Below are 18,733 nucleotides of genomic sequence, written 5' to 3' on the forward strand. Positions count from 1 at the left end.
AAAAGGTCAGTTCTAAATGGGGCTTATAATTTTTACCCTGGAAGTCTTTTTTTAAAATAATGTTGTCTGTGTGCAAAGCATCCAAAATAAAACTAGGATATTTAGAAAAGCTGTTTTTCTAAATCTTGCACTGATTAACAGCACTTGGGAAATACAAAAAACCCTTAAAATTTTCACTAGGGAGCTAATATTTGTCCTGATCTGTAGATAGTTATTTCATTTTGCCCATATCCTAACCTTGAATTGGCATCATGTCAACACCAAGTCCAATAAAAGAACAAAAAAATAGTAAAAGAAAAAATGGTTAATATGACTAGAGGCAAGCACGCATTAGATAAAACATGCCATCATAACAAAGGCTATGTTTTTTGGTACCAAATCTCACAAAAAGGAATGACAGTGCCAGAAATTTCAACAACCCTTTAATAGTCTTTTTAAAACATCTGCTTACACAGCACTGATTGCTTTGGAATGAAACCCTTTCTAATTTTAATGTCAATTTTTAATGACTTGTTTCACAGAAACAATTCTGCCAAAGCGACCAAAACTAACCAAGAATTAAAAATAAATCCTTTCAAATGAAAACTGTTTTTGCTATTTTCTGCATATTACATTCAATACAATCCTAATTGAGTACCAATAACAGCCCCTAAAAATATGATGCTTCTTCTATACAAAACTGTCAACAGCACAATGTACAAAAGTCAACCATGAACAAATTTAACAAAACCTTAAAAATATTCCCACTGTGCATTCCTTTTCTCCTCAAATTGTGGGACATAGAGAGAAAAAGAAAAAAAAAACAACTGCAAATAAACAATTTTTTCCTACATTTTATGTTGTCAGTTATTTTCATGACGACCTTTTGGGGTCAGTGTGGTCACTGTCTAGATTTTGTTGGAGACATCTCTTTAAATGAATTAAACAAAAGTGGAGTTGCAGAGACATTGTTTAAGTAGACAGCGCCACACTAGTGCACTTATAAAACAGCAGCTCTCTTCACTCTCCTTTACTCTGTGCGTTTGTAAACCCAGCTTCTCAGAGGCATCAGGTTTCTCTGAACCCAGCGGACGTTTTTCTGCACATTGTCTAGGACAATCTGGGTTGTTCTCAGCTGAGACGCCTGCTCTTTGATGGACTCAAAGAACAACTGCACCTGAGAACAAAACACAGTGACACTTAATTTCAACCACAAAGAAAAATGTTGTGAAAGTCTGCATTAAAACACAATGTAAGTCTCTGTTATTGGCATTTTATACTGTTCAGTTATAAAATGCCATGGTGGTCATCCTTTCTGGCTATTTACAACACAAGCAATCAATTATCACATTGATCAATTGGTTCTTATATCAATCTCATTGTAGAAAATCATACAATGAAAGATAAAAGGGCATATTTACATCTTGTAGTTCCTCTGGAAATAAAAAGTGTCTTGTGGTGCCAACAAGGATGTTTCTGATACAAAATGAGCCCAGCTGGAACCTTCACACCAGACACACAAGAGAAAAGACAATTCACTCACAGTTTTAACTTTTAATTTACAAAATCAAATGTGGTAAAACGTGGTCTTTATAAAATCAAAAACCAATGCCACTTGTTATTAGAGCTAAATGCAGAGCCTCATAGTTTTCACAAAGCATTATATTTAAAAAGTCAACTTGATTCAAGAATATAATCCCATTCATATATCTTTAAAATGCTTTAAAAACAGTAGAAAAACTACATTTCTATTGCATCACATGGTTTCCACTTTTCCTGCTCTCCTTATTCACAGTGTCTCCTTTATTTTTTACTGACTTTTGAACCAGTTTGTCCCATTTTGTTTTGACAAAGTTCCAGGCGAGGAAATGCCCCCGTGGGTTTCTGGCCACCATCACAATGACAGAGGACAAGTCCTGAGATCGGATCACTTTCCCCTCCAGACCTAACTCCAGCAGCCTGCAACACAAGCACACAATATTACTTGCTGTGTTGATGCCACAGTATCTGCAATCCCAACGAAAACCTCCACTTATAACCTTTAAACATTCATGTTAATGTGAAAATAGAATAAAAAGTGGATATCTGTTAGAAGAAGTGTAATACCAATGTCAGCCACACTGTGGCAGCATTAACCATGTGAAATTGCTGCATGGAGAGGACGTACTTGCTCAGTTTACTTGGGTTTTTGGTGCAGGTCAGAGCAAACAGAATTTTTCCTTTCTGAGCTGCAGAGAGGGAGATGTTGTATATGTGTAGGAGTGAAGCCCAGCCATGGTCATCCTGAGCTCCAACTGAATACACCATTTCTGCAACATCAGTGGGCAAGCTGAGGAAAATACAAGCACAGACATGATGAGACATCTAATGATACGGTGAATCATATCACAGGAAATAGCTTCTGTTTATGTCAATTACATCCATGAATTCTGACTGATAATGATGCGTGTTAAAGCACATTTTGGCTGACTTACTTGAGTGTACCGTTGGACTGAAGCCATTCTTCAAAGTTCTGGCGCGCTCTCTCCACACACGATGGATCACCCAGGTGACAGGCCAGTGACAAAATCTCAGACCTCAGTCGCCGCTCTGACACAGTGCCACTGTCAGTCCATGTCTGCTGGTCGATGACTGCACGGAAAAAACGCAGGATGTACGCCTGCAAACAATGGCTCACATGAGTTTCTGCATTTGATACCAACACAGGCTTGAAGCACTAACTTTGTACTCTTTTCTTCTTACCCCCAGTATACTTGTCAGATCAGACTCTTCCATCCTCTCAAACATCCGGTAAAAGAACTCCAAATATCCGAGTCCTTGGAGCAAAGGTTCAGGGTGGGTCTCTGACTGCAGGTAACCAATCAGATCTAAGGCTTTATCCAGCTCAAGATGTCCTGCTCTTTAAGGGGAAACAAGAATGTGTTATAATGATGGTTATGATGCGCAAATCTCATAAATCCATATTTTATTCATAATAGAACATGAACAATATATCAGATGTTGAAACTGAGAAATTTTACCATTCCCTGAAAAATATTAGCTCAATCTGAATTTGAAAATTCTCCTTGTATAAAAAGTCATGTTACTGACCTGTTGCCAGCTAACCTAGCTGGTGGGAAAATGCTCCTCCAGCTGTTTTTCATTAATACAACTTACTTTTCCTTCCTTTTGTTGCCCCATCCCTACTGTTTGAAATGTACCCACATCTACCCACATTATTTTTATTTCAGCAACGGAAAAAAAAGGACAATTAGCAAATCACTTTATTGAATATTTTGTCAGCATGGGGAAAAATTTAGCACATTCAATCAGCTCTCCAGGTAATACAGTTGGAGTCAATCCTAGTATTATTTATATGAACTCTCACACTATGTTCATAAAATCAACTGATGAGAAAGAAATAACTGATATTGTGCACAAAACTAAAACTAAAAAATCTACAGATTGGAATGGTTTTGATATGTCCTTGATTAAAAAAATTATTGATTGTATTGTTACATCTCTAACTTGGATTTGTAATCGATCTCTCATTGCTGGGAAATTAAAAGACTGAAAATAGCTGAAGTCCCTCCACTTTACAAATCAGGTGATCACAAATTATTATTGTATAAATTACAGAAATATTGTATCCGAGGACTGGCTCATGCTTGGCTAACCAGCTGTTGGGGGGACAGGCAACAATTTGTCTACATTAACAACACCAACTCAAACCTGTAAAAAGTTACATGTGGGGTGCTGCAGGGTTCAGCACTTGGACCGTTGTTCATATTGTATATAAAGGATTTATGTTTGGTTTCTAGATCACTCAAGTGTATTTTATTTCCTGATGATACAACAATCTTTTGTTGTGGGAAACATCTAAAACAACTTCTGGATACAGTACAGAGTGAACTTCAGATACTTAAAAATGGTTTGATGCTTATAAATTATCACTTCACCTTGATAAAACAAAATGCATCATTCTTGTAAACCAGGCGTCAGACCTCTGCTATAAGATTAGAATAAATAAAGTTGAACTTGAAACAGTGTGTGAAAATGAATTTTCAGGTGTAATGATTGACAATAAATTAAATTGGAAATCTCATATAAACTATGTCACAGCCGAAATGTCGAGATTCATTTCAGTTCTGTATAAAGCTCAAGATTTCTTAAACCAGAAATCTTTGTACACTCTCTATTACTCACTCAGTGTCCCATACATTATGTACTGTGTAGAGGTTTGGGGAAACACTTAAAAAACAAATACAAACTCTATTTTTCTGTTACAAAAAAAGACATACAAATTATAAGTAAAAAACCCTTTCATGAACCAACCAATCCTCTATTTTTGCAATTAAATGTACTAAAATTTACAGACTTAGTTGAATACAATACCATACAATGTATAAAGCTAAAACTGGACAATTACCAGAAAGTATCCAGAAGTTATTTATAATGAGAGACAGTCAGTACAATCTGAGAGGAACATCTATTTTTCAAAAACCAAAGATAAGCACTAATGTCAAATCTCATTGTCTGTCAGTTAGAGGGGTAAATTTGTGGAATTCTTCTTCTGAAAAAAAAAAACATGCAGTACATTGGTAAGGCTCAAGAGACTGTATAAGAATAAACTGGTTTTGAAATACACCATGAAAAATATAAGTTAATATGAATATGTTATTATGCATTTATTGCCAATGAATGTTAACAACAATGCATATGCGTTGTTCTTGCTATGTACTTTTTTCTGTGATGGTTATGTTTATGTAAGATAAGAGGGGTAGGTTTTAATAAGCTTTAGCTTCTGCCTACACCCTTTTGGAAATTTCACTTTGATCTTGTAAGTTGTTTTATTTGTTGCAAATGAACGGAAATAAATTTCTTTCATTTTTTCAAATTGAGCTAATATTTTTTATGAAATGGTAAAATACCTTAGTTTCAACATCTGATGTCGTTTATGTTCTTTTGTGAATAAAATACAGGTTTATGAGATTTACAAATTATTGCATTCTGTTTTAATTTACATTTTACTCGGCGTCCCAACTTTTTTGGAATTGGGGTCGCATTCAAAGTAAATTATCACTTTGTCTTGTTCTCTCACAAAGCTGAAAACACAAAACCATACATGCTTACGTCACCAGTTGAAAGGCGTTGTGTATCAGCTGAGTCCGGTCTTTGTAGCTCAGAGCAGTGTGGTTTTTCCTCAACAGGTTGGTCATCACATCCCATCCGCCATCCTCATAATGAACCATATAATATCCTGTCATGTCACTGTTGACTTTTACCCAACTGACATCTTCCTCTAAGTCAAGACTGTCTAAATGACATAAATAACAAAGAGAGGGTACAAATGAAAATAACTGAAAAGCACAAATTAATGTACAAATAAATGTATTCATTGGGCACACTCTCCTCTTGCTGTTACCTGTGTGTGTCATCATCAGGTGTTTGTGAATAATGTTCGAAGAATCTGTCTTGTATGTTAGAGGGATATGCCAAAGAAAACTATACCAGAAGGGAAGAACACTTAGAAAATGCCAAGGAAATGTAAAATATTTTGGTAAATGAAGTTGTTACAAATAAAGTAGTGAAAAAGTATAAGATTTATGGAAAAGGGAAGTTTTTTTTTTATGTCAGAGTGTGCATGTGCGTACTCACCCCTGCTGCATTGTGGACCACAGAGGGTCAGTGGGCAGCACTGTCCTCAGGAACCGTTCTTGTTTGAGTTGAAGACTAGACCCCATCCTCTTCACTGTCACCAGAGGAATCCCTTTCTGCAGAGTCCACGTGTTCATCATAGCAGTCAGGTCTAGGTGTTCCCCTGCAAACAGGTACTGTAGGAGACAATCAACACAATGCCGGCACAACACCACAGAGTCAGAATACAAAGTTGTGAAAGCTTTAAAATTTCTAAAAATTAATCATAAGAAATTTCAGCGTTTCAGTGTTTACTCACTGCATTTTTGGAGGCCTGGGCTTTGCTGTAACAATGTTTCCCTGAGATGAAGTCCTCCTCTGAGCATGTCTGAAAAACACGTAAAAAATATATACAGTGCTTAACAAATTTATTAGACCACCTGTCTCAGAGACCATCCAGCATCATGAAGTGCTTTAATGTGGACTCTTTCATTTTCAGTGAGTTCTCCGCGTCTTACCGTTTTGAACAGGAATGAGGGATTTCAAACTGAATTCACCTTTTTATACCCAAATCTGAGCCGGCTCACTGGGCTTCTCTGAGAAGTCAGAAATTAATCAAGCATAGCATGCAACCACTAAAACTATTTTTTCTGTTCAGCAATGCAAGTAAATAACTATAATTTGACATATTAAACAAGAAATAATACTGTGCTTTACTATTTTTTCAGTTTTTTTATATATCAGTTAATTTGAAAATTCATGGAAATATCATTTGGGTTAAAGAGCTTCTACATATTGGTGTAATAACCATTGCAGAAACATAAAAATGATCTTGGTTTTACCCATTTTTACCAATGCTGTGAATTTAGGGCAGCTGTGGCATAAACCTTACTTTGGGTGGTGGTATAACAAATTTAAGTACACTTGTCATATTTGTCTCAAAGACCATCCAGAATCATGAAGTGCTTTAATGCGGACTCTTTCATTTTCAGTGAGCTCTCCACGTTTTACCATTTTGAACAGGAATGAGGGATTTCAAACGGAATTCACCCAAATTTGAGCTGGCTCACTGGGCTTCTCTGAGAAGTCAGAAATTATTAAGCATAACATTCAACCACTAAAACTCATTTTTCTGTTCAGGAATGCAAGTAAATAACTATAATTTGACATATTAATCAAGAAATATTAATGTGTTTTACTATGTTTTAATTTTGTTGTAATATTAATCAAGAAATATTAATGTGCTTTACTATTTTTTCAGTTTTTTTGTAAATCAGTAAATTTGAAAATTCATGGATAACAATATTAATCATATTTTAGCATTAAAAATATCATTTTGTTGTATTAACCATTGCAGAAACATAAAAAATGATTTTGGTAATTACCAATACTGTTAATTTAGGGCAGCTGTGGCATAAACCTTATTTTGTTTGGGTAAGGGTGGTCTAATAAATTTGTTAAGCACTGTATTTATTTAGAATTTGTTTTGAATAATTAGAAAATCTTCTGCAGGTCATTTGTGCCTTACATTGTGATTCTCAAAGTATTTATTTCAGAATTTGAATATGCTTTTCTACCTTCATGATAGCTTCTAACTTCAGATTACTTATTTATCAAACAGGAAGGACATCCTGTCTGCTGTCATCTTTAGCCACAACTTATTGTCATTGCAAAATAAATTACAATTTCTGGACTCATAAAGCAAATCTTTGATGACAATTTAAACAGGCATAATGTTCACTTTGATCAATAAAACCCTTACAGGTACTTTCAAATCTCATTGATCTACACTAGAACAAGATGAGTTAGTAAAATGTACTCCCTGAAAGCAGAGAAAACAGTAAATATCTTAAACACTAGAGGGGTCAAACAGTGATTATTATTTGAGTTATTACATTGGCTAGACTGTCCCACAGGTCCTGGTTGTGTGCATTTGCATAGCTGTATTTGTGAAGGTATCGCACTATCCCACTCTGGAACACGTCCTCTGACAGAAAGTGTCGCAGCATGTGCAAAACACACGCTCCCTGGTGGGGAGAGAGAAAAGTTTTTTTCAATTCATGAACCATGAGAGACTCTGCTTTAAGTCTGTACCAAGGCAGTGTGAATTTTATCAGTTATAAATGAAAGAACTTGAGATTTTCAGTGATAAAATCAAGACAGGGATCTGTACTTATGCAACTGTGTATGAGATTGTTCGACACTTTTCAAACCAAACCGAATTATGGGATTAAATGCACACGTACTTTGTCATAGGAGACTGTATCAAACATCTCTTTAATTTGAGTTGGGTTCTCTGCTGGGCTCGATATCGGCCGAGAGGAGTTCAAGGAATCAAGACCAACTGCTGCAAAACACGTGTGCAATAAATATTCCTCCTGCAAGACAAAACACAGAATAACATCAGAGCTTTCTCCAAGGCTTTAAATCAATCCTGCTATAGTGATCTTTTTATATAACAGTGAGTTCAAAACAAGTAATCAGATTAAACAAGACATTCCATGAGTTCTGATATGTTCCAGGTAAATCCTATACCAGGTATTCTGAACCAATCAATAAAACATTTCGGCAGACAAAAGGTTCCCACTCTTTTATAGAGATCATTTTCCAGGACTTTTTCAGGATGTGTCAGTGACAGTTTAGCTGGTATGACAGCAGCCCATCACCACCACCAATGCACCAATGTTCATTTCTGTGTAAGTCTGCCTGGCTATAACCATGAACTATTGCATTCTCTGTGATGAATTCATTCTAGACACACGGTCTTGCCAATGAGACCCAAAGATGTACCAAACAGAAGTTGTCCCCTGTGTTTCCAACTTGACTCCTCACTCAGCAAGTTAATAACCCCCACAAGGACATGTACAGTCTCTGCAAGGATCACAGCATCATCAGCAAAATCAAGATCAGTAATTAGGACATCTACAAATGACACTCTACAGTTCGCTGCCCCTGATACCTGCCCCACTATCCAGTCCATACAGGTACCGAAAGGCCTAAGACACACCCCTGCCTCAGAATAAACTGTGAAGAAGTTAGAGGTGGTGCCACCACACTTCACAGCACCCTCTGTACCAGAATAAAGGTCAGACATCAGCTGCATGAGCGAAACCTTGGCTGAACTTCAGAATCCTCCAGAGGGCATCTCTGCTCACCGAGTTGAGCGCATTCAATCATTATATACCATTTAGCCCTGCCCCTACACTGAGAAAAATGAATCTGGGCAAAATAAATTCAACTTAATTTAAAACTGTGATATTAACAATAAAATTCAAGTTTCTAGCTTGACATAAATATACCTAATCTTGTAGTCAGTTTCTTTTGTTAAAAATACAAGACATTGTGATTTTTTTTCCTAAACAAGAATGATTTAGGTAATGTAAGCCAATCTTCCAAAGTTTATCCACACAACTAAGCCTGACTTTGTTACCTTTACTCAGTGTTTACTCACTCTGTGTTTCAAAACTACAAAATACTGCATTATCCATGAATAAATGTCCCCTGTGATGCATTGTGGGTATTTCAAATGAGTGATAAATGGCTTTTCTAACGATCAGGAATAGATGAACTGCTAACTGAAGACATGGCAGTGATGATAGATCAGATTGGTGGGATTCAAATCTGAATCTGCCCTGGGCAGAGTGTTTCTATGTATTGTCTGTCTCATTCACATAGTCAAAAATGTAACCATTCTCTGATAATGTCAGTTATGAGGTAAAATCAAAAAGTTGTGAAAACATGCAGATACTTCCTTTGCAAGCATTGTTACAGGTGTTTCTAATGAATACCACTAGTGAGAGGGAATCATAAATCATATTGTTCAAACTATTATATTAGACTGCATTGAAAGCATGAGTCATTTTTACAAGCTGAGTTTAATTGAAATTACACGTATTTCAAAGAAAAATTAAACAGAGATCAGTCTTGTTGAATCTACTTAAAAATGTAAGGAAATTTCAATTTGATTGTTTTGTTCTTGAACTTAAACAGAGTAGTAGCTTATTGTAGTAGTTTATAAGGATGAATTCTGCTAATCTACGAAATTAATTTATGCAAAAAGTTGCCTCGGTTTTTCTAAGTAGGTTGGGCTGAATATTTTCATCAGGGTATGCTTTGTGTGTCCATATTTAGCTGTAGGGTGTCCTAGTTTTTTGATGGAATGGACAGTTAGGATGAAGTGCCCAAAGTGCATGGCCTTCAAATTGAAATTGAAATATTTCTACCTGGCTTTAATGGGAAATCTCCAAAAATCACCAGCACTATGGCTGTTCGGGATTCAAAAGGAGTGCACAAATGTAAGTACATTCTTTGTATTTAAGATGTGAAACCATTGAATATAATAATTCTGTTTTTTACTGCTTTATGCTGCTTTATTTTGAACAAAATTCTCTCATCCTATACATTTCCAGTAATGTCATCACATCTGTTTATGTAAATGCTGTTGATGACTACTTGATGATATTGACATCAAAAACTTGAAGAGTTGTCCCATTTAATGGTGGAAGAATTCAACCCGTAACTCTTGTTCAAGGGACAAGGAGGCAGTTGAAAATTAGGAGTAGGGGTAAACGCTTGAAAAGAGACTGAGCTAAGTATTTGAGTTGGTGAGGCAAAAATTTGTTGTTGACTTTCCATTTTATTATTGCTGTTTGTATAATTTTCATCTAAAAGCAATATCACACTTGAGGTCATGATGTTTTAATGAACATCAGCACTTGACATCAACACTTAGCTTTACTTGATAGTCAAGTATATATACTTATTACTAGGTTTTATCAAGTAATCTTTTATTGCAGCTTGAAGGAAACCCTTTTACTGTTGTTTCAATTAAAAGCCAACTTAAAGTAAACAAGTCACATCTAAAGGCTGGGCTGCCAATTTGCTGATTCATAACACTGTCCAGTAGGTGACAGTAATCAGGTTGAGGCAACACTCCAACAAACAGAAAAGGAAGAAGAAATTTCAAAGTCTGAGCCATCTGAGCATGTGCTTGAGGTAAGTTTGCCCGCGCTCTAAACAGAAATGAGGTCAACACAAAATTTCTGTGATTTCAACTTTTGCAAAGCTCTTTGATGTTTTTGATTATAAGGGATTATAGGGTAAGGCCTAGGTACTAATTGTTTGACAGTCATCTCTTAATTTCCAGAGTTTTCCCAGAATGTCTCTGGGCATTAGACACTTTTGCACTGTCAGTGAAATTACCAACTCAGTGAGATGACATCCCCCTGTATTACTCCATGTCCACATGTTATGTATGGGGTGCTAGGCGTAATGTAAGCAGTCATCCTGGTTCAGAGTGCAACTTTCAATCATTTTTACACACTCTTAGACTGACATGTGAGGGATTGTTAGAAAAAAAGTTGAAGTGAGAAATAAGTGTTAAATAACTGAAACAGCCACATCAGCCCTGTTTCTCACAGTTGATAGAACGCACTTTTAGTTTTAAGTAAACAGTACTCAATCACTTTAAGTATTCTTTTGTGATCTACTCAAATCATTTGTTAATCACCGAGGAGCATTAGTGTTTGAAATTAAAATATGTGAAAGATTTAAGTGAAAATCACAATGGATGAAAGTTGAGTTAACCCACCATAAATATACAAGTACAACTGAGTTGTTATAATTTAAAATGTCTAAGTACCTACTACTTGACAAATATGTTCTTTTTCAGTGAGTATTACTTAAGTACTTAAACTCAAGTGCACATCGTTGAAAGCTTATGTTAATGCAATGCACACGATCTAGTTTACTAAGGTCAAATAGCTATTCTAATTAGTTTTATGAAGGCAATCAGTTTACATGATTTTTTAAGTAAGGTTTACTTATTGGGTTTTAGAGTCCATATGCAGTGCATGTCATGTGATATTGCTTAATTCTCAGTTCAAACAAAGCACTTACTACTTTAAGGTCGGGGTATGTGGCCTCCACTGAAATGTACTCCATGTACCGAGCAAATCCTTCATTCAGCCAGATATCATTCCACCACTCCATCGTCACCAAGTTACCAAACCACTGCAAAAGAGAGGATATTACCTTTTTGCACTCTTCCTACAGCTAACTACTGACTGTAAACAAGCGTGTCATCTCACTCTCACCTGGTGGGCAAGCTCATGGCCGATCACCATGGTAACCCAGAGTTTGTCAGACACAGAGGATGTGGAGGGGTCAAAAAGAAGGCTGGTCTCTCTGTATGTGGTCAAACCCCAGTTCTCCATTGCACCAGACTCAAAGTCTGGGATAGCTATCAGATCTGAGAGAAACAAACAAAAAAAAGCAAAAACAAAAAACATAATAAAAAGGACAAACAAAGTGGCTTTGTGACTGAAAACTGAACCAGCTGTACCTTGTTTTGGTAGAGGATATTTAATGTTGAAATACTCCTCATAGAAATCTAACATTTTCACTGCAACCTCCAGGGCGTAGTGAGTTTGCTGAATCTTCTCAGGAGTGGCAAAAACTGACACCTAAGATGTACAACAGTGCATGAAATTCTCCAGAAAAATTGCAAGAAGCTGAGAAATTTTTAAATGGTAGCTGAGGCCGCACCTGCACTCCAGAGGATGTTGTTCCAGTGACAGATTTGAAGTCACAGATGACGAAAGCTACCAGGTACGTGCTCATCTTAACACTCACATCAAACTGGTCCTCAAGCAGGTCATCATTTACAGGAATTGTCTTGACCTGAACACACAAACATTTAATTCAAGCTGTTTTTTTACATACATTGGATCACATGTTAAAGCTAGCATGCATGCAAAACTCACCACAGGCATGTTGGAAAGAGAAATGAACTCCGGACTTCTTCTTATCCGGACCGTGAAGTTGGCTTTAAAGCTTGGCTCATCGAAACACGGGAACGCCATCCGAGCACTTGTGGGCTCAAAGTGAGTTGAAGCTAAAGTTCTGGGAGATATTACAAGACACTTTTTGTTTCCTCAAGGCAATGGATTGCACTGTGGTCAGAACCCCAGTGTACATCAAGATATTTTATTAAGTTTACTGTGGATTAATATATCTTCTCTCACCTGGTCTCTCCTGTGCTGGTTCTGTACGTGCTCTTATAAAAACCATAGAAACCTTCTGCCAGTGTTGCCCCAAACTCGACGTAGAGAAAATACTTCTGCCCACTAGTGAGCACCCTGGGTGAAAAAATGCCAATCTGCTCATGGGAAGGGTTATGAAGAACTGGAAGAACCTATGAAGTAAAAAGGTAAACATCTCTAGTTTTGGAAATTCAATGCCAATTCAATAAAATGTGAAGCTTTTCAGTGAGAAATGAGGAACAATCACACAAAGTCAGGATTTTTCTGCGTTGCGGTAACCTGGTCAGACAGATGAGCGAGGTTCTGGTCCAAAATTGTTGCCTTGCTGATGTTCAAACCCTTGCTGTGCAACACAACCCAGTTTGTGTTGTTTTGGACATCAATCTGGATCTGCACTGAGCCAGAGAAACTGAGAGTGGTGAGGTTTGGATGCAGGAGGATGTGGTAGTGGAGAGGAATGATGTACCTAACATAGAAAAATATGTTGCATTTTGTTTTATAAACAGGAACTAAAAAAAGAAATTTAAAAACAGTGAACTGTGTGATGTTACCTCGGCAGGCGAAGACGGCTCCAAGGGAAGGACAGATTATCAACACCCAGAGGAGGCTGTTCTCCCTCAGGGTGAGGAGGAGGTGATGTTTGTTTTGAAGTGGGCTCTGACCCCACCAGAGACAGGTGGAGGACAGACAACACAAACCACCTCAATGAGACCATTGTTGTGGAAATGCTCTAACACTTGTGAGAAGAATAAAAAATAAAACAGTGTGTCAGGCTTATTTTGAACTTTGTCACATTCCAAACATGAGGAGTGATGAAGGACAGACTGGTGAGAGTGCTGAACACTTCTGGGACAAGACTGGATGAAAATGTCACAGGCTCTTTTTCTGAAATCTGAAAAATTAAAAAAAAAAAAAAAAAATCAGTACAAACTCAAAGAAATACCACCTTCTATATGCTTCTGTGACCTTGTCGTTGGTGTTGTCGTATGTCTCTTTATGTTTACATTAGTCCAGAGCAGTGGCTCTCAACTGATGGGTCAGGACCCAAAAGTGGGCCACAGAGCTGTTTTTAGTGGGCCATAAAGGTGCGCCTGGAAAAACTGTGGCATAAAGCTCTAAATGTATGCAAGGTCTAAGCAGCATGTGCATTTTATTTTACTCTGTTTTTCCATTAAAGGGGTATTTTTTAGGGGTGCACCGATTGTAATTTTCTGGCCGATCACCGATTTTTAAAGGCTTGACCTGCCGATTCCGATTTTTTTATAACTGACAGCATACACCTTCAATGTTCCAATCTTATTTTATTGAATAACATTGAACAATACCCGTGAAACAATACAAACTTGTTGTTTTAACTGCACATGAGGTAGTTCTCTCAAATATAAATGAAAAGTTTAAAGCATTGCTGTCCAAACTACTAAATTATATCCGTTCCTTTAGTATTTCATTTTTCACATTTTAGAAGGTAGAGGCATATGAAACCGATCTTATCCACCAATCTCATTTACAAGGATCGGCCAATCACCGGTCTCCTAAAATTAAGGAAATCGGCGCCGATACCGATTTTGGCCAATCGATCGGTGCACCCCTAGTATTTTTTTATCGTTTTCTCAAAATTTTAACCTATATAACTTCTTTTCGGGGGGTAAAAAAACTGGTTATCTCATTATAGTGTGTTAATTTAATGCTCCAGTGTTAATTTAATATCTAATATTTAGCTAGTTTTCGTTAACTATAATAACCTTGCTAGTCAAGTGGACATTTGTGCCAATTTTGATGAAAATCCCTCGAAGAGTTCTTGAGATATCACCTCAAAAGCAAGGAATGGCAATGAGGCATAATGACCTCTGAGCTCCAGATCTAAAAAAGGCCACCCTCCAGTCAGAGTGGATGGCTGTGCAAAGTTTTATGGAAAAATGTCAAAGATTTCTTGAGATATTGTGCACAAGAATGGCCCAGACTAGACAGACAGCCTGAAAACATTAGGCCTTTGGCTTTGGATATTGCTGATGTAGAGAAATTTAAATCTTTCTCACTGTTGGATGTTGTTCCACCTCTTTTATCCAGATGTAGCTGTGACTATGACTCCAAAGGTAACCATATTTCATAGAGGTATATTCCTCATATACTTCAATGAAAAAGCTTCATCTCATAGCAACTACAGAGCTTCAGTCTCTCTGAATACAAGTTTTGTACATTGAGAGCATTTCACATTTAGTCTGTTGAGTGAGCAGTGTATTCCTGCAAGTTTTAGGCCAACACGTCTCAGCCTTAAGGAAGACCAAACATGTGACAAACAGACCACATGATTTTCTATGCGGACAAGCAAGATGAGGACAGAGCTATAACTGTGAGGCGACAACAGCTGCAGCAACAGTTCAAATCAGGATACAGACTGTAGTTATGAGCTAGCATGCTGACAACATGAAGAATGTACTCACAAAAACATCAAGTTCACCTGAAATGTACCGCATTGTTGTAAAGTACACGGTTATTTTAGTGCCAGTTGTCTCATATCGGCTTTTGAGACCATAATTTAAGAAAAAGAAGCAGAAACAAACGCCAAAGACTCTCACCTCGATCACTTTAGCCTCATCATCCTTCCTGCTGTTAACTTTCACTTTCTCTTCTCAGCTCAGTTCCCGCCCATTGCAACGGCACACGACCTACAAAATGATTGTACTAGTGTTTGAGAGAAAGAAACACAAATAAGTACAGGTAGACTATGACTCAGAGAAAAAATATAATAATATATTTAATAATATACATAATTAAGAGATATTGAACGTCATATGTCATGTCCACGTAGTGAGGTGATGTAAGAGTACTGTAGCGTGAATAACAGGCATAAATGTTACACACTAGCCTGTTGTGTCTGTGTGTGTTGATATGATCAGTCTCTTACCTCAGAGCTAACAGCCGTCAGCAGGTGTGTCTCCAGCTATTCAGACTCTTCAGTGGATTTCTACACTCGCTGTTACTTCTCCCCTGCTTCCCGCGTGTGCGCGTGTACGTTTGTGTGTTTTTAGGTTAGGTGTGTGTAGAGGTGTGCCCATTGTCAGTGTAAGGTCACGACAATAAGATATGTCAATCCCCACAATGCAATGCTCCTGGCAAAGACAAACAGTCAGCTCCTGTTTCAAACACTCATAAACGCGGGGTACCGGAACACACCAAGCTAACCACACCGAACACTGGAGCTGTTTTAACTGAAGTAGACATGACTGAGCCTCACAGGGGACTATTTTACCTCCCTATCATCTATCTATGGACAGGTAAGAAATTCGATGTTTTTATGCATGACCTGGTGTTTATTTCACTTTTATTAGCAACAAAAAAATCGCAGTTGCTTTTCAGTGAGAATCACAAATGTTAGACTTTTCATTATTTGTTAAAAGCACTACAAATGTAAAGCATTTAATTATAGGTTATTATAAGGACACAATCTTTCTTTAATTGAAGTTTTTCCCTTTAATAGATCAAAACATGGATGAGTATTCATCTTTTCTACTTCAGTAACTTCTTTATAATGTTCAAAACTGATTATATTTAAGTACACAAACAAATGATTGACTTTTTTGAATTTATTTCACCAGGAAAACCTCACTGAGAATAAACATCTAATTTACAAGAGTGTCCTGGCCAAGACAGGCAGCAGCACAGAGATACCAAATCCTGAGTTACAAAGCAGAAAGTCATTTCCCAACACATCTACAACCTGATACATCTTCCTTTAATGCCTTTTAAAAAGAATTAAAGAGACCAGCTCGTCAAGACATCAGGTCTCCTGCAGCAGATTTGAGGCTGCAGCATACCTGAAGCTCATTTTACCCATTTCAAGACAGACTTTGGGAACATATAGCGAAAGAAAATTTTGTGACTGAGTCACAAAGTGAAGACTGAAGCTTCCAGTGCTTTCCACCTGAAAAAATCATATAAGTATGAGGGAGGCAGATTTAGTTAAGTCTTATAAATAAGGATATGACAATAATTTGTCCTACAAGTAGTGAAAGAAGGTCAATTAACTTGATCATACAGAAGAAAATTATGAGTTAAGGACTTTAGATTGGTAAAGATCCTCAGCAGAAGATTTTTGGCCGAAGGCATACCTAAGATCAAGCAAGAATTTCAAGGCACAGTTTGTTCATATCCATGTAAAATCACCCTTTGTAGTGTCTTTATTTGGTATATAGTTGTAGCGATAATGCGTGGTTGTTTGAATTCACACTGCACATCTAGACATGCCTCTCTGCACCATTTAAGAACAACTGAAGTACAAATACATGTCAAGGCATTTGTTTTTGCAGCGTACATTTCAGCTATATTAGCCTTATTCACAGTTGTTGATTAAAGCAATCTGCTTTAGCAAATCCAAATGTTTTTGCACCTGTTATTAGTCATTTTTTGTCAAAGTATCCAAACTATATGCATAAGAAATAATGGCACAGTTAGAAACCACCAGAAAAACTGTGGAAAATTTTTAGCTTTCTAAGAGGTTGTCCAGTTTTTGAAGCATTATGATTGTGTGACTTTTAAAACAATATTACCATCACATTGGTTAACCTAATGAGTGATAGTATCAAAAAAATACAAGTGCAAACACATGTAAAAGTTTCGTAAGTTGTTGTATAGTCAAAGTAATCACCGTGGTTGTACAAATTCACAAGGCACAGCAAGACTCTCTTCAAGGCACACCAGTGTGCGTCACCACACCATTTGAGAACCTGTGGTATACAGTATCCAAAGATTTAATAGAGTTAAATCTGACATATAGTCCTGCATTAAAGATATAATAAGAAATTAGGGATGCATAACTAGTAACTGTCTGTGTTGGAAAGTTTTGTTTTAAAGCATGACTAAACGTAATCACCATGAGTGGCACTTTTTGAAACATACTGGTCTTTGCTTTTTCGTTTTGCCTTGTGCCTTACTCAAGTGTGTACAACCTGGGACTGATGGACTCTCCATACGACCTCTGTTTGATTCATGGACATTACTAACCACTGGACTTACATGGACACATTCCCTTTCATTATTTTTCCTTTTTTTAAGGGGGCAGTTTGTCATTTTTGTCTATTGTTGTTATTGGTATTTTGTGTTGGATTTACTTTGATTATCTGTCTGTTTTGTCTTTGTTTTTTGTGTTTGTGTATTCAAAATAACAAAAAAAATTAATTAATAAAATATATTTATAAACTAGAAATTAGTGATGCATGATATTATCAGCATGATATCGGTATCAGCAGATATTAGCTCAAAAAGTAAATTTTTTGTATCAGAAAATGTCTGAATTCAACCTCCCTTTATCCTCTTCACTTGGCCCCCCATCTTCCCTCAGGAGCAGTAGAAGGTGATGTGCTGGCGTCTCTGGCTCCTCCAGTCCACCTGTCAGGTGAGAGATTAGGCTGGACTCTGCTGGTCTGTATGGTGGCGGACTTCCGGAGAGGACACCTGGAGGTCAGCTGGAGGTCACCATCAGAGGGTCAAATACCCAGCTACCCTTACAGCCTCTCTGTAAACAGTAAGCACCGCAGCCACAACGCTGTAGCAATCATCACCGTGGCGACCAGAGACTGGCCTTCATACAGCTGCTCTGTGACTCAAAGACGACAGCCTAAAGTGATCAGGAGACATCATACTGCTACAGCAGGTAGGATTGTGTGAGTCACAGCAAAAGTATGACCCTTCATTTATTTTTCACCACTCATGAACACATATAACGCCATATTGTTATAATATCAGGTCACCAAAACAAGATCTGCCATGAAGAAGACGACAAAGGAAGTAAGATTTGATTATCTGAACGATTTTTAAAAACCAAGCTTATTCTCTTAAAAGTTTCTTGTTTTCCAGATGTTGCTGTGTGGACAAACATAGTTGTTGTCCTGATAATGAGGCTTATTCTCATTAAGATCCTCGTCTTCAACACTTTGATGACCACGTATGCTGTTATTAAGTGGTAAGAGATAAATCTGTCATACCAATAATAGCTCAACTTAGAAAAGTTTTGTTTATCCTGCATAATGTGTCATTGTCCAAAATGCAGCGGCTAGGCTTCTCACTGGTTTTAACAGAAGACATCACATCAGCCCAAT

At 37.2% G+C, this 18,733-nt stretch overlaps 1 protein-coding gene across 3 annotated transcripts; it reads right to left on the minus strand.

Moving 5' to 3' along the window:
* Window positions 1–406: 406 nt before the first annotated feature.
* erap2 (endoplasmic reticulum aminopeptidase 2) lies at window positions 407–15,658 on the minus strand. 3 transcript variants are annotated; one of them, XM_041787479.1, is made up of 22 exons: window positions 15,544–15,658; window positions 15,215–15,320; window positions 13,190–13,530; window positions 12,918–13,104; window positions 12,621–12,790; window positions 12,360–12,498; window positions 12,142–12,276; window positions 11,939–12,059; window positions 11,691–11,845; window positions 11,494–11,607; window positions 7,842–7,973; window positions 7,491–7,622; window positions 5,915–5,983; window positions 5,617–5,792; window positions 5,384–5,463; window positions 5,092–5,275; window positions 2,722–2,878; window positions 2,454–2,638; window positions 2,147–2,308; window positions 1,798–1,938; window positions 1,401–1,482; window positions 407–1,156 (listed from the first exon to the last, which is right to left on the minus strand). In XM_041787479.1, the coding sequence occupies exons 3-22, from the start codon at window positions 13,351–13,353 to the stop codon at window positions 1,010–1,012; spliced, it is 2,832 nt and encodes a 943-aa protein (XP_041643413.1). In that variant the 5' UTR covers window positions 13,354–13,530; window positions 15,215–15,320; window positions 15,544–15,658; the 3' UTR covers window positions 407–1,009. The 3 variants fall into 3 exon arrangements, with proteins under 3 accessions (XP_041643413.1, XP_041643411.1, XP_041643412.1); XM_041787477.1 differs by having other exon boundaries at window positions 11,691–12,059; XM_041787478.1 differs by lacking the exons at window positions 15,215–15,320; window positions 15,544–15,658 and adding an exon at window positions 15,097–15,187 and having other exon boundaries at window positions 11,691–12,059.
* Window positions 15,659–18,733: the final 3,075 nt, after the last annotated feature.

The sequence above is a fragment of the Cheilinus undulatus genome, linkage group 5 (genome assembly GCF_018320785.1).
Source record: "Cheilinus undulatus linkage group 5, ASM1832078v1, whole genome shotgun sequence".
In the NCBI taxonomy this organism is placed as follows: Eukaryota; Metazoa; Chordata; class Actinopteri; order Labriformes; family Labridae; genus Cheilinus; species Cheilinus undulatus.